Below are 20,628 nucleotides of genomic sequence, written 5' to 3'. Positions count from 1 at the left end.
AAATTTTATCTGCTAAATTTTAAGTTGAATTAAGTAGCAAATGGTGCTTAAATGAAGACTATTACTGTTGACCCTCTCACACCTTTGACACCTTTGACCAGTTTCTGCATCCCTACTTTTGAAATCAGACTTCAGATTTTCTGCAGCTTGCATTGTTTCCTAATTTATACGCTGCAATTCTAACATTACTAACAACTGATTTTATGTTCAAATGTCCAAAAAGGTGGTGTCAAATATACTTTTGTTGGCTTTGGTGCTCAGTATGGAATACATAATGAATGGACAAATGTTCCCCACTACTATGGTTATATTCTCCATCTGGATAGCCTTTTCTTAGTAAGTATAATTCCAAGTCTGACTTACATGATATGGTTTAATGAAGCTGCAGATATCCATATTTATATTTAAAACAAAACACCAAAACCATTTTACCAAAAACTAGTTTTATTTTAAAATTAAGTGCATAGCACTCATCTAATTCCATTGGTGTGGACTTCAGCACCATACCGCTATTTGCAATTAATGTCATAACAGATACATTTTGGTTTGCAGTCTGTACTTTAGTGTTTATTTAGTGGACTTTGGTAAAGCCCTTTATGCATATCATTAATTTCTTCACAGTACACATTTAATGATGGTCCGGTAATCTCAAAAAACAAAAAAACCTACTTTAAAGACTAATCAATAAATTAAACAAAACAAAACCCACACCACTCCCCCACCCACACCCCCCGAAGCTAGCAGTTGTGAGTTGTATTTATATTGAAACCTAATGTTTTAAAAATAGTTCTGGTTCTCCAACCACCCCATCCCACCCCACCCTGGGTATGCAGCGACAGGAACCAATTATTTATTTTACTCTACACCGCCCCCCCCCCAAATTAATCCAGTGTTCTTTAGCTTTTTTAAATATAAACTGGGAAAGTGTTATTATAGGATTTTTAAAAAGGCATATTCTATAACAAGAATGACATTTAAACCAGTCAGTAAAAGCATTTGACAAGACATTAAATTACCATAGGCACCAGTTGTTGTTTCAAGTTGGGATCTCTATCCCAGTATCTTACATTCATAGTATTATTGAGGTAGTTAAAATACTGAAAATTGGTCCAGGTTGCTAGGTTCTGAATGTGAATGATATATTCTCTTTTGAACCCACCTTCCCCCAAATAATTCAAGTTCTGTTGAGGTAAGAACTACCAAAATCCAATTAGCAGCCTTCTGTAAAGAGAAAGTGGTGATACTTTCAGAAAACAATTTTCATGCTTGAAAACTGCCATGAGTGAGTGTTCTTACCTGAGTGGTTTTTCATTTTATCTACCAGACTAATAACTCCACATCATGCCCTATGTACTTATGTACTCTAAAAGTTACCTTTCTTTAAAGGAAAGGATATTCTCTAAGAATTCATGCTGACAGAAGCCACCCACCCACATTCATCTACTGGAGCCATCTGGATCGATCCGCTGCTGTGTTGAGTCCCTTCCCTTCCTAACAAAAGCCATTGGCTTGATTACTGAAACTCCTGCTGCATACCCACAACATCTTTATAATAAGTTTGTCTTCAATGCATATTGTGGCAGTTACATACCTGCCATGCAGTTTCCCTTCTATTCAAGTGCTACCTTTAAAAAAACACAAACAAAAAGACACAACTTACTAATTTTTAAATCAGAAAGCTTCCCTCCACCAAATATCTCTTCTCCCACAGTTAAGAGCACAATGTATACAGTTTCAGTTATTACAATGATTTTTTTCTTTTTACTTTTTCAGTTTATTCCCTCCAAGCTCTTTACCCCCAAATTGCCCTTGCTGTAATGACTTATTGCTGTTTTCACTCATCACCAGTACAGTGACATGTCCCAGGGCAGTCCTGGGGCCAATCTAATGAAAGTCACCTTTGCCTGCTTACTCTTGACTAGCTGGATTCAAAGGTTGCTTATAAAACCTGTCTTCCATGTAACAAAGTGCTGCTCTAGCACAACCTGAGAACTACCCTGGCCATGTTCCACTTCAAAATAAACCTATGGGACTTTATTCTAGTACTGACATTTTACAGTTTTGCCTTCCCTTGAAAAAACTTCTTTAGAATAATATCAAATCTGAGTATAAATCATTGATTGCACTGAGAAATGCAAAACTCATATATGTATTATGAATGATAGGAACCACCACTTCATTCATTCTAGGATACAATTATGTTCTCGTTTGAAAACACATTCTAGCAGGAGTATACTAACCTATGTTATTAAGGTAGTTCATACTATAACATTCCCAAAGCATGTTGCATTACAGTTAAGAGTTTCCAAGTAGTTCAAATTCCCTGAGTTAAATGTGTTTAATTCTAAATATTTGAGGCTGATCTTTAGGGGAAAAAACAACAAAAATTTATGACCATGATTTTAAGATAAGAGAGCTACTCCACCCTTAATTTTAGTACATAAATCCAGATACCTATACTACCTGTGATAAGGAAGTTATATAGAATATCTAAAAAAAATTTTTTTAACTGCACAGACTGGTATATCATAGCAATTCATGAGTTTAAACTTAGTCAGAAATTCATTTGTAGATCAAAAATATAACTCAAAACTGCAGAATAAAAAAAAGGACCTCTTCAAAAATTAATACTGTAACTTTCCTTCATAAGAAGACTGTTTGGCAAGTCCACAGATAAACATTAGTTTCTGACATATAAGCCAACTTTAGGCCCAGAGGCCACCACAGGTCAAATCACAAAACGGCAAATTGAAGTCTGTCCAAGTTTTCTCTTGTGTTGAATGTTTTTGAAATATTTGGACCATCAGTTGGGGCTTTAAAATTTGTGTCATATAAGGATGTATTTTAACAGCATTTGACATACACACTGTTAAAGTGTTTGCAGTGTTAGCTTAGTCCTCCCAGATATTCATGGTGCATTGGAAGGGATATTCAGTCTTCCTGGTGCTGGTGTCGGAAGAGTTCTGATGCCATTTGGATCCCTTTGCTTTTGAAGAGAAGTTTACAAAAAGCTTGCCCCAGAGCTTTGAGTCACAAACAGTCTGGGTTACCAGTCTTACCTTCTCATAAAATCACCTTTCAAAGCATGGAGTAATGCAAGGGTAATGTTCATTTATCTGATAACTCCGGTTATAAGAAACATTAAGACAGGGCTTAACTTCTACTGGTATTGCCAGTGACATCCCAACACCAGTCTGCACGTGCCCAAGGCCCTGAACACTAGTTTGGAAGCCAGCAGGACATGTCGGTAGTGTGTAAGATGAGGTGTGTGTGGTAGATACAATCTGCTGACAGCTTGGTTGTTCCGATACAGGATGGCGATACTGCAGCGAGGTCTGATGCGTCTGATGGAGATACTGAGGCTGCTGAAAGTGAACTGCCCGAGAGGGCTGGGAGGCTGTCTGGAACACACTTAGTTGTGCTGGCTGAGGTCCTGCCTGTCCTCTCTGTTTGTTTGCTTCTTTCACATCATTGTCATGAGCGCTGCAATATGGAGAGAAAGGAAACTGTTAATAATGTTAACTTGAGAAAAATTTGCAGGAAAGCCATGCACCACACCCAACTCCTTAACAGCTGACTCATTGGACTGCCCCACTGCCCAGGTAGCAGTCACTGCAACCATAATTTCAACAGAAAGATCTCACTCTTAGCTTTCTAAAAGCTCCTTTCCTTGGTAGAGCCCTTGGGAACTGGCTGCTGGTAGCTTTAAGGGCTATTTTCAGCTTAGGAGCTATGTCCACAATAAGTACTTAAATATGACTGCCACTTTGGTGACATCCTGATGGTCCCACAATTCAAAGATGTGGGAATGAGGCAAGATTTGCCTGGATGATCTCAGAGTTGTGGGCTCACGCAAGAGCACCTCCTTTCCTTATTATGTACCCCGAATCATACTAGCAATGACAACCTCTACCTGGGTAACAGCCAAAAGGAATTCCCCTTCCACCAAGTACTGCTCATACAGGGGCTTGCTCATGGCAGCAGGCAGCTGTCAGAGCCAGTATCCTAAAAGCTCTGGGCCTTTGAGAACTTGTTCCCAGGGCCCCTTATACATGAAGAATGTTAATAAGAAATTACAAACACAAGAACAAAGAGGCTTACATCAATAGCCGTTCAATGCACTGAACTAAGAAATCCCAGGAGTAAGCAGTAAGACGATGCAGTCTTGTAGGCCACGTTGGAGAAAGACGAAGTATAATCCTTGAAGAAGCCACACATGCTGCAGCTACTAAAGAAGGTGCATAATTTAGAAAGGCATAATCTGTGGAGACACCAAAAATGAACCTAAGCAACAGAATGCGCAAGTCACAAGCTCACAAGTCACTTACTGGCATCTACAATGACTCACCTTGCAAAGATACTTCCAGGAAGTAATCTGCATACTTGGCCATGTAGAGTTTAGTTTTTTCCAAGCAAATCATTGGCCAGCCGTCATGAAGATCGGTTTCATGCACAGCTTCGGAGAGATAATACTCAATGAAATGGGCAGCTGTTGGAAGGCAGAGGTTCCACTGAAAGGTTTCTAATAATAATAGTTCCATATGTAGCAAATTTTGTTTTGTTAATACTAGATTCATATTAGTCATACAACCCAGGCTGTTGAGCTGCTCCAGCTTAGGCACACTATCTTCTTTTTCTTCAAATTTACCTTATAAGCAAAGGAAAATAAGAGAGAGAGAGAAAATGTTAGGCGGGTGATCAATATAAGTCTAGTCACTTAAATGGGATCTGCTGTCCTAGTGCAAAGATTTAGATCCAAAGATATTTTTTCCCCTACTTTGGGCAGATACAATTGTGCCAGAACTCTGTGGTTCTCATGTCTACATGTTTTCTCTCCTAGTGCCTCTGTTCCCCACCCTTCACACTCCCCTAAAAAAACCAAAAAAAAACAAAAAAACAAAAAAAACGGAATGTGTAAACATTTTGATATATGTCCTACTGTGTAATGAAAACAGTCCTATGTGCCAATGAAAAAATAACTCCATCATCTCACCAGCTGAATCTTTTCAGGAACTTTCTTTTGGGGGTCAGGCGGTAGTTGGTAAAAGAAAATTATGTTAGAACAGAAGAAAGTTTAAAGAATTTAATGTCATAGTTATCTAAAATCAAAAATAGCTAAGCTTCAAGTGTTTCATCTCAGCATATTTTCAGCATAATCTCAATTCCAGAGAGATACAAATAGATTAGAGGAAAAAAACTGGGTGAATATCTAACATAAGCATTCTCATTATACAAAAAATCCTATTCCTCCTCTTCTAAATTCAAAACAAAAACCTAGCCAAGTCTGTTATTAAGAAAAGGGAGGATATTTTATACCACTTTTATATCCCCTTACTCAAAGCAGAATAGGAGTAAAGATGCTCTGATGGCTGAACGTCATTATTTGAAGGCATTAACTTCTTTTCAGGAAATACTCATCCATATGCACAGCTGAGGAATAAAATGCCCTCTCCAGCCCCTGAATAATTTTTCTATGGATTATGTACCATCTCACACTTTAATTTCCAAGCAAGCATTTACTATATATAAATCATTCACTTTAGATGTTTCTAAAAGTTATGGCTGGAGAAAACTCAAGCTATCAAGTACTATTATGATTTTCCAAATGCAGCAACAGAACCAAAAGAGTTATCGTCAAATCTCTTTGGGTCTTTGTTCCATGATTATCCATAGAAGAAGGGAAATTAAAACTGAAGCTTTCTACCTCCTAGCATTATGTTCTATTTTACATTAAGGTATAAAATAGTCATATTATATTGCAATTATTATAGATTTCTCACAATAGCTTTTGCACTTGCTCATAATTAGTTAGAATATGTTATATATTACTATATAAATTTTTTGTTCTACTATTTTGATAACTATTTAAATATATTTGATTTCTTTAGAAATCTTACAATTTTATCCATTTAAAAACATTTTGGGGGGAAGACCACGAAGACTACCAAACCAGAAGAAACCAAATGAGTTTCCCTGTGAAGTTTCTCTTCCAGAAGGAATGGGTTTACACCACACATTGAAGTTCTGACAACAAATGGTAGTGGCCAGAATCACTCAGCCCAGATGTTCCACATAATGGAGTCAGTGAGGTTTGTTCAAGTCAGCCTGCCTTAGGGGCTGGGGAAAAAGTACTGCTAACTACCCTGGTCTTTGCTTAGGGAGGGTGAACGAGAGTAGAAGGTTTTGTCTCCCATGCCAAGAGACTCTAAGCTCATAACTTTAAGAAGAGTCTAGTCCCAGAGAAGTTTAAAATTTCGCTCCCACTCCAGAAATTTTGAACTTTGTTAGATTTAAACTACTCTTAACATCGCTGCAGGTAAGAGATGATCCAAAAAACTTACATAATTCAGACTTTTCAAGAATCTAGATAGTCCTTCCCAATTCAAATCACATAAAGATAAATTTCACAAGTTTTGCCAGAGGCATTTATTAGTACAGCTGAAAGCACTAAAGTGGTCTTAATGACAGTCATCCAGCATGATCACTGCATAAATATAGGAGATGAACCCACTGTTCTCAGTATAACCGAATGGAATTCTTCAGAAGGAGAATGACCTAGGAATTTAGTTCAGTCCCTCTGGATGAATCATTAAGACTTTCAAAGTACTCTATTTGTGTAGAAGCAGCAATACTGGCAGTATACTTCAAAGGAGTATTGTAAAAAATTAATGAGTTTTTTTATATCATGCTTGATGTTCCTTTGAAGAAATTAATATACCACAATCCACTGTTTAATTCAAGGATCAAGAATGTTTCATATTATCTCCTTGAAACTTTCAACATAGAAAACAATTGTATATGACCAATTTCACAGCTCAAGAAACCAAGGTAGCAAGGTTGGCCAATTCATTTAAAGTCAATTAAGTTGAGTCAAACCCAAAATGGAAGACTTATTTATGTCTGAATTCCCAAATCTGTGCTTCTAGACCAAAGTACTACACCAGGTTAAATGGGGACAACAACTACCAGAATAGACAAACTTTTATATTATTAAGCATCCATGGGGTTTTTATATTTATAAAGTACTTGGCTATTACAAGCATGAAAGCCTTTGCATCTTGATTTGCAAAGATAAAAAATAACCTGCATGCTGCATAAATAACCATACTTGGGATTTTAATTAATGTTTAAGTTTTTTTGGAACCTTTTCATTATATATAGTAATACACTCAGATACATGGATATTAAAGGATTTCAAAAAGTGTGACAGCGTCAATGAGTATCTGCATTCATATCCAGTTTTTATTGTGCTGAACGCTATGTGTGTGACTATTTTAAATCTACTATCCGTTAATACCACATACAGATCACAAAGATCAGTTTCTTCAATTGAAAGGAAATACCAGAAGCCATGTGATTATATTGATAAAGGCCCCCAAACAGGAAATAAAGGCACAGGAAATTCTCATCTGCTTCCCAGAAAACAAAGAATTAGGGGCCACAGAAACAAAACATCAGGTTGTCTTTATAGGAAATGTTCAGATCAGCCATGGAAACCAGCACATTTTCAAAGCCAGGAGTGAATGGCAGATATGTGGTAGCAGGGCATGGATCAGATGTCACTGTAATCTCTGCCAACCCACATTCTAGTCTTTTATTACTAAGTAGGAAAAAAGTCAATATTTACCAAGAACTCTCACAAATGTATAAGACTATCTATCTAATTAAAAAATGGGTTAGGAACCAGAAGAGACAATTCATAGGAAAAAGAAAAAAGGTTCTAATCTCACTAAAAATTGATATATCAACAAAATCATCTGTGAAATACAGTTTTTCACCCATCAAATAGTAAAAAGCTTTGTCAACCCAGTATTGGTGAGCAAGGAGAAACAAGTTCTTGTCACAAATTTTTACTATTAAAAGCCTATAATCTCACTTTGGCTTCATCTTGACTCCAAAATCTTAGTTACACAATACCTTGAGCAAATTATCAAAAGCCTCATGTTTAAGACTGTTTCCATGCTCTCTACAAGTTCAATGCTGATCACAGAAGGCAAGGGAAGCCAGGGTATACATGTCAAAGAGTTAGAGTTTGAGAATTTCCCAGGATAAATCAGTCTTTTCTGGAATGAGCCAAAACCTTTGGGGCTAGGGAGCCAGTGAAGATTATAGAACACTTATGGAGGAATTAATCATTACAATGCTAACTTTTATGTGTCAATTTCATACATGCTTTTTCAACATATTACCCCACTTGATCCTCACAACAACTTTGTAAGGTGTCTATTTTTATTTTATAGAGAAGTAACTTGAGACTCAAGTTCAAGTTGAAATTCATATTGCTGACGAGATTCAAACCTATATCCATATAGATTTCCTATAATCCCTGCTCTAAAACACTACACGCCTCTCCCCAATCTGTAGGCCCTTTCTTCCTACCTCTAATAGTATGTACACCCAGGCAGCAGGATATGCATTAGTACCTGAACTTACAAGCTGTGCTCCATTTTTAGCCAAACTCCCAAAAGCCTTCTGACCTATTTAATAACTGAAATACAGCCGTCACCCAGTCCTGTCAGCTGTAAGTTGTTTCTCACTTTTACACAACAGGCTGCCCATCCCAAAGCAGGGAGCAGCTGGGGGAGGGGGACATCCATTCTGTGAGGAGAGAAGCACTATTTGAATAAAGTTTATGATAACTAATTGGAGAGCTGACATCGGAATCCAAATATAAGACGACAGAGTGTAAGAAACACTAGAATGAACTCCACAAATTTAAAACAGACATTAGATACTGAAAACAGGCTACCAGTTTATAAGCATCCTAAGCACTTCTGTTGTAGTAAAGTTAGACTGGAGGGAGGAGAGATTGCAGTGGGCTACTAAGGGCCAGTCTCTTTGATTCCTGACCCTAGTGAAGAGCTGATAGCTTGAACTCGTTTGACCAGTGCCTACTTGGGAGGAGCTGAGACCCTGGGGGACACCTATCTCCCACTTTCCCACTCTCCAGTGGAAGAGGAACAATGTAAAAGCAATTCTCTCTCAGGGAAAAAGGGGTGGGGTCAGTAGAACAAAGGGAGGCGGTATCTGACTCTTTTAGTAACAGGTGGTAAACAGTTCACATTTGAACACAGCAAATGCAAATCCTAGTTCCTGGAAAATGAGCCAAAAGAACTACATACTACTACACGGATTAAATCAAATAACCTTCAATAAAATAAATTGATCACGACGTTAAACTAACAGTAATAGATAATTTAAAAACAAGAACAACTGAAAACTCCATTCCAGCCAATCTAAGATGGTGCACAAATAAAGTATCCTTTCCCCAAATTGTGGAAATTGCAGAAACCTGACACCAATGCCAAGTACTGCATCGTGGCCAGAGTTGTCATTCAACTAGAGACCTCGGTGAACTTTGGTAGTGACATGTAGTTTATGAATATCTAGTTTATAATCCCCAAGTAACTTAGTAAGTTACTAGTAATTTTAGTCACAAATGTAAGTCAGTATACGAACTGACTATGCATCACTCATAATTTCAGTCCATAGGCATAGACCAGGTAGGGCTTGGTAGTGGTAAAAGGACAGTGATAACCATAGCAGGCAATTTTTCATTAATGATCCCAAGTTTTTAAAATAACCTAACTTGCATGTTTGACTTCCAGTGTCTCTCTACTATAAACTGATCCTATAATAAACTAACATTCTCAGGATAACAAGAAGCCATTCCATGTGGATACTCACACATTTGACATGTCAAGTATGGGTTTTTCCAATCCTATGCAAACTATTAAACCACAAAGGGCTTCATAGCTAGTGATGAAACATATACAGAATTGTACACATGATTGCTTATGAGGATGAAACCTTAATTAAAGGTTAAATTAAAGGTTACTTATAAATGTACAAGCATACTCTGGCTTTCTGGATGGTGGGGAGAGGAGCAGGTGATGTGTCTGGATCTCAGAGGATAACAGATTAAGAGAGAAATATAGATATTCAGGAAATATACTATTCTGGTAAGAATTTGACTTAAGTTACATGGGACAGGGTTGGAAGACAAGTCTAGAAAGGTGGCTGGGTCCAGATGAAAGGTTCTAAATGTTACAATAAGGAGTTTCCACCTCAACCCACAGGCAGTGGAAAGTCATCAGTGGGCTATGTTTATTTATATTCAGCCTGATCCACAAAGGAGTTGAAATAACTTACAAAAAGACCTGCTCAAGGAGATAAGAGGTTGAGGTCATCAGATGAAAGGAAAAATAAGGGCAGGAAAAGAAAATCTGAGGAGAGATTGGTTTCATAAATGATACCACACAGGCCTGCATTTGGTTTAGGTTTATTTGCAGTCAAAGTGCAAAGGTGTTTTAGAAAGAATTCTGGTGGCAGGGTAGAGGAGGAATGTTCCTTAGACAGCAATCACATTGGATCCTAAACCCTCAAGTGGAGGTTAGAGGTGAAGGCAGTCAGTGTTTCTACATGCTACTTTAAGTGGGACTTAAATTTCTATTGTAATGACATGAATAATATAAAAACTACATAATGGATTCAACTTCAATATCAAATACCATCTTTTCACATTACTAAAAGAAGAAAACTTTCAGTTTCAATGCCTTTACTCACCCTCTTTCTCTCAAGGTACTAACAAACAATGAAATGTGTTACAGGAAGATGTTAAGAGAAAGGCACCAAAAGGCTCATTATCAGATTCTCCCTTACAGCTTACTACGTAGTTTTGCCTACTGCAAAAGCAGATGTTTTCACATTTATAGCAGTTGCACATGAATCTTCAGTTCGTTAATCCAACTCATTACATACCCAGTAGAAGGTATTCTAACAACAGGAGAGTATGGTACCTGTTAGAGTTTCTCAATCTAAGCTCCACTGACATTTTGGGCTAGATAATTCTTTGTTGTGCGGGGCTGTCCTGTGAATTGCAGATGTTTACCTTCTGCCGAGGTTGTGACGACAGCCAGAACTGTCTCCACACATTGCCAAATACCCCCCATAAGGCACAACTGGTCTTGGTTGAGAACCACTGCTTTAAGACAATGGTTCTCAATTGGAAAAGTACATCAGAATCACCTTTGGAACTTTTAAAAAGTTAAAAAATATCCAGGCCCCATGATGTAGATTGAGTCAGTAGACCTGGAATGGCTTAGACATCTGTATCAGAATCTTTAGGATGTAGGACCAGGCACACATGCTTTTAAGACTCCAGAGCCACTTTTTAATATGTCTGGTTAAGAACTGCTATGCCAAAAAGCACTTTCAACATAAACTTTCCGATACTAGTAAACTGGAATGAAAGGAATTTGGTGATATTTCACTGAGTTCTATATAAATTTATTTTATTATAAACAATGGAATTTTCCAGTCATGTATATCAGATTCATACTTACTTGCTAGAAGCAGACAGGAAAGTGCAACTAAATGCAGCTGCTGGATAGAGATGTCATACCGATCCATAAACAGGTCCAGCAAATAGACAGCAAGATGTCGGGCAGAAGGGCAGAGGGTGAAACGATTGCTCACAATGGCAATCAAGTCAGCAAAATACCTTCTAAGACTTAGTTGAGGGGACTGGCCTTTGTAGGAAGGTAACTTCAGCTCCTAAATCAAGAGGAACAACATTCAGTCTAACATAGCATATAGAAGAATTATTCCCACAGTGCAAAGGTGACACTTTCCCCCCAATATATTACTGATACAAGTGCCTAAAACACACTTTTCTTGAGTAAAACACAAAAATGAAGAAGATGAGTGGCAGGATAATGAATGGCATTTAAAATTTAAAACCAAACTTTTCTCCTTATTCTTAACCATATCTGACATAACCAGTTGTAGGTGTTTCTTGCATTATGGAATAAATGTATTCTAACAAGATTTTTAATAAGGGAATCCTGTTTTCCCTACCAGGTGTTTTCAGGAAAACAGCATTACCAAAATACCAACCAAACCATACATACACACCCCCTACAAGAAGCTCAAAGCTTTTGGTTAGAAGGTAACAGATATGTTCCTCGTATGATGCATACTGTATTATACATGCAAGGAAGTGGAAGGTACAGACTAGTATACATCCACTAGTATCTTCTAATCAGGCTTCTCATTTTTTAAAAATTAGAAAATTTCTATACTATTAAAGTATTTCTAGAACACAGAGAAAGATGGAAGGGTTCTAAATTCATTTTATGAGCTCAGCATAATGCCACACTAAACCCAAAAGGTAACACAATGGAAGGAAGTAACATGGATATGACCCTAAAAGCACAGGAAAAAAAAAAGACAAATGAGACTTCATCAAAATAAAAACTTTTGTGCATCAAAGGACACTATCAACAGAGTGAAAAGGCAACACACAGAATGGGAGAAACTATTTGTAAATCATATATCTGGTAAGGTGTTAATATCCAGATTAAATAAAGGACTCTTTTATATATACAACTCAACAAAAAAAACAACTCAATTAAAAAATGGGCAAAGGACTTGACTAAACATTTCTCCAAAGAAGACGTACAGATGGCCAATAAGCACATAAGAAGATGCTCAAAATCACTAATCATTAGGGAAATGCAAATAAAAACCATTATGAGATACCATTTCATACCAATTAGGATTGCTATTGTCAAAAAAACCCAAAAAACAAAATCTAGAAAACAGAAACTAACAAGTGTCAACAAGGATATAGAATAACTGGAACCCTTGTGTATTGGCAGGAATTATAAAATTGTGCAGCCACTGTGAACAACAGTATTGCAATTCCTCAAAAAAAATTAAATGTAGAATTACCATATGATCCAGCAATTGTACTTTTAGGTATATACACAAAAGAAGTTGAAGTAGGGACTCAAACAGATATTTATACATCCATGTTCATAGCAGCATTGTCCACAACAGCCAAAAAGTGGAAACAAACAACCCAAGTGTTCATCAACAAATGAATGGATAAACAAAATGCAATATATACATACAATGGAATATTATTCAGCCTTAAAAAGGAATGAAATTCCGATATATGCTACAACATGGATGATTAAGTCATCTAGAGATGATTTAAAGTATAAAGGAGGATGTGTGTAGGATATACACAAATATTACTCCATTTTATATAAGGGACTTGAGCATCCTCAGATTTCAGTATCCGCAGGGATCCGGGAACCAATTCCCCATGGATACTGAGGGATAACTATATAGTTTTTCACTTACCAGATTATATTTTATTAACTTTTTGCTTATGCTATCAAGAGTGGATATAGGAACTCCCATATATTATTGGTGACACTGACAATTGATATAACCTTCTGAAGGAGAACTAGGTAATATAAATTTTTTGAAAATGCAGACTGTAGATACCCCTTAAGCTAACAACACCAGGCCTAGGAGTTTATCCTACATATAAGGAGGTCCTTTGCAGCACTCTTTTTAATAGCAAAATGGTAGAATAAAAAGGTTAATGTCAAAAACCTGCATGGATCTCCAGAGAATTATTTTGAGTGGATAAAGCCAATCCCCAAAGATCACATAGTGCATAATTCCACTTATGTAACATTCTTGAAATGACAAAATTATAAAAATAAAGAACAGATCAGTGGTTGCCAGAGGTTAAGGGAGGATGAGGATGGGAGAAGGGAGGATGAGGATGGGAGGAAAGAGGGTGTGCCTATAAAAGGGTAACATGGGAGATCCTTGTGGTGATAAATGTACAGAAAATGTTCTGTACCTTGACTGTATCAATATCAATACTATCCTGGCTGTGATAATTGCACCATAGTTTTGCAAGATGGTTACCATGGGGGTTGGGGGGGAGATGGGGAGGGAGGACTGGGTAAAGGGTATAGGGGGTCTCGAAATAAGCATAATTTTTTTTAAAAGCTTGATGTCTAGCAACAAGGAACTAATTAAATAAACTTAAGGGACATCGATTCAATGTGGACATTAAAATAAAGGGCAGTAGACCTATATGTGTTGATATGGAAAATTCTGACAAACTGAGTGAGGGTGGGGTGGGATGAAGGTACAGAACAGTGAATATGTATTACAACCTCTTGTATCAACAACAAAAAAATTATATTTGCAAATATACTAATTTATTGGGTATCTTTTCAGGAAAAAAACCAATAATGCTGGTAACCTTAGGGAATCAGGGAATAGTGAGGGTTGGGGAAAGCTCATTTTAAACCCAATACTGGGTCTTCCCTGGTGGTCCAGTGGTTAAGACTCTGCGCTCCCAATGCAGGGGGCCCGGGTTCGATCCCTGGTAGGGGAAGTAAGATCCCACATACTGCAACTAAGCCTGCGTGCCGCAACTAGAGAAGCCCGTGCACCGCAACGAAGACCCAGCACAGCCAAAGTAAATAAACAAACAAATAAATAAAACACCAGATACTATCCCAAAATTTTTAAACCCATATGCATGTATCACTTAAAAATATATTAGTAGGAGTTACTTGGGAGATAGGCTAATGGGCTAATGGGCTATTTTATGTTTTTAATTTTTGTATAAGTGAAAAAAGAATCAACAAATGCTATTGAAGAAAAAGAAAACACATTGGCTTAGGCTTGCTCAACTCTTTGAAGAGAAAAAATACTAATTTCTCTAAATAAAGGGAACATGTGAATTTCTCATGTAGTCTCTAGGATTTTTCTCTTCTTTTTTACCATTTCTGTAGATTTTTACAATGGTGCAAATGAGTTACCATTTCAAATTTCAACTTTCTTAGCTGTCATCATGTGACATTTATTGAGCATCTCCCATGTAGCAGATACTGTGCTTAACCTCAGGGATAAAAGCTGGAATACAGTTTCAAGCCTCTCTCCAGCAGGTGAACCAAAATACAGAGATTATTAGAATATAATATAGAAATGACAAGGTATTATAGAACACTGAGGAGGGAGATCTAACCCAGCTCATGGGGTGGGATGTTAGGAAAAAACAAAACCAGGGCAGGCTTTCTGTAAAAGAGGCCTGAACAAGGTCTTAAAGATGCACTGGGAAACTTAGCTGGAAGACACTTGTGGACTTTATTTTTAACAATGTTAACTTTGCCAAATGAAGATAAAACAAAGGCAAGAATTCAAGGGCCGTCACTAGGAGACTGTTAACAATGTGTCCAATACATTCTCTTTATATTATTTTAAATGGTAAAGTACAAGGGCTTATCATATGGCTGTCAGATTTAGTTCCTTGTCCATGTAGTGCAGTTATATGCATGAGAAATGACCTATGCTTTTCTCAGCTTATGAGTTTTTTCTAATGTCTATTCCTGATCCCCTAGAATTGAATGCTCTTGTTCCTGTCTGCTTCTCAGGATCCCACAGGACCAAAGCACAGAGAGACCTAAACATGTCATCTCCATCTCCAATCTCAGGTCCCCACTAGCTCACCACCCTAAATGCCATCCCCTTCCCAGAATGGGTTAACTGTCCTGTCAGGCTGGAAATAAAGGCATAGAAGGAATAGTCACAACTCTGTGGGATATTTTCTTGATGCTTCTCACAAAATTAGCATTGTTCCCATCTGTCATAAAGGCTCCTGAAAATACTTCCCCAAGCATCCTAAGACACTAGTATACATAGCAAAACAATGAGAAGAAAGAGAAGACACAGGGTATAAGAGGACAGCTGCTTTGTTGGGGGGGGGGGGGGGTGGGAGAAGTGATTGTATTTTACAAAAACAATACAGCTGGCATTTGGGGTTAAAGAGGATTTTCATTTGTTGTAATTTTTACTCTTCCCTAGTAGATGCAAGGCTGGTCACACCAATTACTCCTCCACAAACCTTGGGCCTAAACACAGATACCTTCCATTGTGCCTGAATGGCAACTGCCCAAAGGAAGACCTAAATTCAGATGCTCTAAATTGTATGAGATTAGACTCCATAAAGGTAGGGATCATGTCTGTCTCATTCACTATTACCATTCCAACCCCTGGCATAGCACCTTGCACACTGTAGGCATGCAGATATGTTGAATAAGCATATGACTACCCAACTAAATCACCTAATTAATAGCCTGGAATTAACATGTATTCTCTGTGAGAAAAGTTCATTTTAACTTTCCTTGACTTCAGTATACTGTAAACAGTGGTCTCTCCAATTCCACAGGTTCAAGTTTTACTGATTAACAAATTATAAAGTGTGGCCATTGTGTCAAATAGCAAGAATGTGGCTTACACAATGCTTAAAGATAAAATAAAGACAACCCACAGTAGCATGCCACAGGTGGCCCAAGACAACTTTCAGTAGCATTCTTTCAGGCCCTGTGTTATCTCGTCCTCTGATAGTTTGTAAGTAAGTTTAGTACAGGTTGTGTCTTATTCCTTGGATCCTCCCCAGAGCTCAATACACAAAAACATTCAACAAATCTGCTGGAAAAAAAATCCATTTCCAACCTCAACTAACAAAATTAATTCAGGTAATCACTCAAGATTAAAATTACTCATAAAATGTAAGAATCGAAAACCATGGAAATCACCAAGAAAAATCTTTTAAGTTTCATGTCATTACAAAACATATGTATCATTAACATCAAATATTTTCACCACATACCAGAGGAATAAAGAGCTGACACTTAGAAAATCAGAGCATTTAAAACTGAAAGACAACATCTGAAAAAAAAAATTAAAAACAAAGGTATTTGGACAATTTTCGAAGTGGAAAACCCGCAACTCTCTTCTTAACATTCCAGAGAACCATGCCATAGTTGAGACTTTTCTGTAGTACAAACAGCCTCTTAGGGGGCTGAGGTGTATTTAGTGTCTAAGAGACTGAATGTCAGAATTAATAAGCAGCATTTAGATCTCAAACTTTAGAAAAGAGTACAACTGTAACAATTTAAGCCAGAATTAGGTTTTCTAATCTACTTAACCTGGTTAAAAAAAAATCAAGATACAAGTTCATTATCATCCCAGGATCTCTCAACTCCAACAGTGAGCAGCCTTTTTATTAAAGAGTCAGCTGTTTTGCTTCTTTCCAATTTTCTATACATAATGAGTGGCTCTCTCTATCCATAGTGAAATTAAGTTAAGTTAGAGTTAATTTTGGATCTGGTCTCTCTTCTGGTTATCAAAGATGCAGAGCTGACACATTTCGCTGAGATGTGACATACAGAATAAAATTGTTACTTAGGAGCAACAATAAACAAAATTTGCATTGTGCCACTTTTTCCCCAAAATCTTTTAAAATATACTAGGTCTACTCCTGGCCTTTGATATTAGCTGAAGGAGCAGCTAACTCCTACCTTAAGGCTTTTTGAACACCCCCCAAGTCTTGGGGTTTCGGGGGTAGAGAATAACAAATAGTTATCACTTCCTTAGTGCTTACTATATGCCAAGCACTGTTCTGAGCACATCTACAGTATTACCTCATTTTAATCTTCACAGTCGTCCCATAAAGCACGTTCTATTATTCATCTGACAGATGAGGAAATTGAGAAGCAGAAAATTAAGTAACTTGTCCAAAGTCTCACAGCAAGTTAGTGGAAAGGCTGGGGAATTTACTGTTGTACAAATGTGACGTAACAGACAGCTGCATGCAACAGCAACTATAGAATAAAGGAGGGCTGCTCTGCCCAATTAAAAGCCAGCACACTTATCTTTTTAAATACAGTATCAAATCCATGTTCCATCTGGAAACAAGGACATCAGAATGTCCCTTCACACCTTCCCTCTCCCAACTACCACGTCCCACCCCCTCCTCATTCAAGTTTCAGGTTCTTCTGCTACAACCCAGGGAAGAAGCCAAGAAGTTAATTAACCTTGAGCAAATAGGCAAACTCACCTTTTCTGGTCTGGAAACTAGTGGCTAAAGACCCGGACAGGGCTTTCCAGGGAGCCGAGATTCATACTAACTGGCATGAGACACCGAATGGAAAGGTCGGGGCATCGCGGTTACCTTGTATCGAAGAGCTTGATGGATATCTGCAGCCAGCTGTCCCCGCCACCACTGACCCTCCAGCTCCATGGGACCGGGCGGCGCGCCTGGCCAGACGCGGCAACTTCAGTCTGTAAGACACACCCCAGACGCGGTCACTGCCAGCTCCCTCCACGCGCCCCTCCGCGCCCCCTCCCCGAGGCGTGTGACCTCAGGCCACCCTGGGCGACTGTTCATCTTCACCTGACTCGTCCTAAAATCAGCACCGATCCAAACCAATTTCCTGACGCCGCACGTAAGGCCCGAGCCACCGGTCAGGAGAAGCCGGCTTGTTTGGATAACGGCCGGACCGGGCGCCGGGCAAACTGGGACCAACTTGGGCCCTAGTTCCCAAGGCGCGGACCCGGACGCGTGCTCGGGAAAGCCGGACTGGAGGCCCGGCTTCGGGCTCCCCGAGCCCCGGCTTTAATTCTCCAGCCGGCCCTGAGAAGAGGAGACTTGACACCAGTCACAGCCCCCCTGAGGTGAAAACCTCCCGCCGAGAAACCCGGAGACAAACGCCCGCGCGGCTCCGAGTGCCCGCCGCAGACAGTCGGGGGCGCCCTCCTCCCCGGGAACTTCCTCGAGGCCCGGCCGACCCCAGCGCGCACCCAGGCCGCCGCCTCCTCATCCAGAGGAGCGCACGGGATCGCGCGGCCCCAGAAAGGCGAACAAAAGGCCGGGCCGGGCGGGTCCGGTGCCCCGCCGCCAGCCCCGGCCTGCCGGTTCCCACGGCGGCCTCCCTTACCCGGAACCGCGGCCCTCACAGGCCCAGCCCCGCCAGCGTGCGGGGGACGCCGGCCCCGCTCATGCTGCGGACAGTCGGCCGCGAAGCGCCGGCCTCAGCTCGGGCCCAGCGCCGGGGCGCTCGCGCCGCCCATTGTTAAAGGACCGGCAGGCGGCTCCGCGTACAAAGCCAGCGCGGGGGCACATGCGGCCCCGCCGCTGCCAATCTCGTCTCGCGATACAGCCGGGTCATCCGGAGCCGTCCAATGGGCGGCCGTGCCGGGCCCAGGTGCAACGCCCGGCAGCGGCTTGGCGGCCCCAGCCGGACGCGGCAGCATAGCCGGTCTGCTCTATGCTGCCTTGCGCTTCGCTTTGCCCGAGAGCCCTAACACCACCTACCGCAAAGCCGGCCTGAGGTGCGGGCAGAGGGCTGAAGAGAGCGCCGGAGAAATTAAAATGCTGATCATCCTTCCGCTGGCCAATCCGGTCATGCCCCTCACCTGCTGAGAACCTTCGATGGCTCCCCGATGCGGAGGAGGAAAGTTCCGATGCCTCAAATTGGCGTTTTATAAACGCTTCTCGGAGTGGATTGAGTCGGCCTCATCTCGCGTTACAACAGCCCCGCACATGCGAGGGATGGGATTATCAGTCCCTCCATTTGTGCTTTACCCGTTTCCGAAGCCCCTAAAGTTGCTTTCTTTGTGAAATTCTGTCTCAAGTTCCACCTCGAAACCTATTCCTTCTAGAAACCTAAATTAATCTCTTCGTCCTCCATATTTCCTTTGCTTTAGAGATTCCCAAAGCTTTGAATGAAGGCGGTGAAGATTACCTTTAGTAACCTAGCTTGTCAAATCTGTAGCGGATGTAATTAACCATCTGTGGTCGTAAATCAGGAAAAAAAAAACTGTGGAAAAACTCCAGTTAAGGTGATGTAAGACCTTAAGTGTGAAATCTAATCAACTGTACTTTAACTTGTTTAGTGGAATATCACAACAGAAGTAGATGGTCAGACCAGGACAGTGTTCCTCACTTCTGAGAATGTACATCAACCTCTTTAAATATTAAAAAATAAATCATGAAACCCTAACCCTTTTACTTGGAATCCTTTGTCCCAAAAGATGCATGATAGAGATCTACAATTAAGTAATGAATGTATGTTGAATGAATCTGAGTTTTAGTTATGACCTCTTCATATACTTGAAGAACAGCTACAAATATGTATGTGAGCCACGTGACACAATGCTTATGCTCAGGAGAGTGGGGCTCCAGGAACCAATGGCAAGACAAGGAAAACTCAGAAGCAGAAGTTGGCAGAGCCCAGTCTAGCCCAGCATCATTCGGGGAGAGGCTGCCTTGGCCTATCTTAGTTTCCTAGAGAGGAGATGGCCACGTCAGGCTGAAAGCTCCATGCCATTTATAATGGCATTTAAATAGTACCTACCTCCTCAGGTTCCAATTCATGTGCCCTAAGCAACTTTATGACAATAATTTGGCTTCCCAGTAACTTAAATGTCCAGAGCCTATTTAAGAACACTTTCAGAAGAATGGGTCACAGACTATAATCATCAGTTTAATAAGTAGGCTGTCTCTCATGGCTTCTACTTTCAAGCTGTTTTTCACTGGGAGATATGTGTTCAGAAATCATTCTCACAATTTCTGGATTTCTGGATATGATAAAAGGACTGGAATGTGTATGTGTATTCATTTTAGCGTGTGTGTGCGTGTGTCTGTGTGTGAGAGAGTATATATATATAATTTTCCCAATGTGTCCCTAAAATGCAAAATTCAGGTTTATTACATTTCTTCATTAATTCCTTTAGGGCAAGCTGGATACAATTTAGGTATTTACTTAATTCCTAAATAAAATAGAGTCTGCTCCCTATATAGAATACAGTTTATATTCTAATGAGAATAAGTGAACAGCAACAACAAACAAAGTCACATAGTGACAAGTGCTATGAAGAAAAATAAACATAAAAAGAGAAACGAAAGTGACAGTGGGTGGACATTGTTTTATGATAAGTAGGGTATGCCAAGTCCCGAGGGAG

The 20,628-nt window shown here is 39.6% G+C and overlaps 1 protein-coding gene and 1 long non-coding RNA gene across 3 annotated transcripts in view; one reads left to right on the top strand and one right to left on the bottom strand.

Moving 5' to 3' along the window:
* LOC113623243 (uncharacterized) overlaps positions 1–3,408 on the top strand; it is a 28,040-nt gene extending 24,632 nt beyond the window's left edge. The window contains exon 3 of the long non-coding RNA XR_003433837.1: positions 3,314–3,408. This is a non-coding gene — a long non-coding RNA (uncharacterized LOC113623243). The remainder of the gene's footprint in view (positions 1–3,313) is intronic.
* CCNJ (cyclin J) lies at positions 427–18,724 on the bottom strand. 2 transcript variants are annotated; one of them, XM_027112135.1, is made up of 7 exons: positions 18,603–18,724; positions 17,837–17,946; positions 11,346–11,556; positions 4,349–4,648; positions 4,102–4,261; positions 3,060–3,483; positions 427–1,625 (listed from the first exon to the last, which is right to left on the bottom strand). In XM_027112135.1, exons 2-6 carry the CDS (start codon positions 17,903–17,905, stop codon positions 3,072–3,074), a joined length of 1,152 nt encoding a protein of 383 aa, XP_026967936.1. In that variant the 5' UTR covers positions 17,906–17,946; positions 18,603–18,724; the 3' UTR covers positions 427–1,625; positions 3,060–3,071. The 2 variants fall into 2 exon arrangements, with proteins under 2 accessions (XP_026967936.1, XP_026967935.1); XM_027112134.1 differs by lacking the exon at positions 18,603–18,724 and adding an exon at positions 18,059–18,545 and having other exon boundaries at positions 427–3,483.
* Between the last annotated feature and the right edge of the window lie 1,904 nt (positions 18,725–20,628).

This window comes from Aethalodelphis obliquidens, unplaced genomic scaffold (genome assembly GCF_003676395.1).
Source record: "Aethalodelphis obliquidens isolate GAN/ISIS:26980383/991018 unplaced genomic scaffold, ASM367639v1 scaffold11, whole genome shotgun sequence".
NCBI classification, from domain to species: Eukaryota; Metazoa; Chordata; class Mammalia; order Artiodactyla; family Delphinidae; genus Aethalodelphis; species Aethalodelphis obliquidens.
This window is presented reverse-complemented; position numbering and strand designations above follow the sequence as displayed.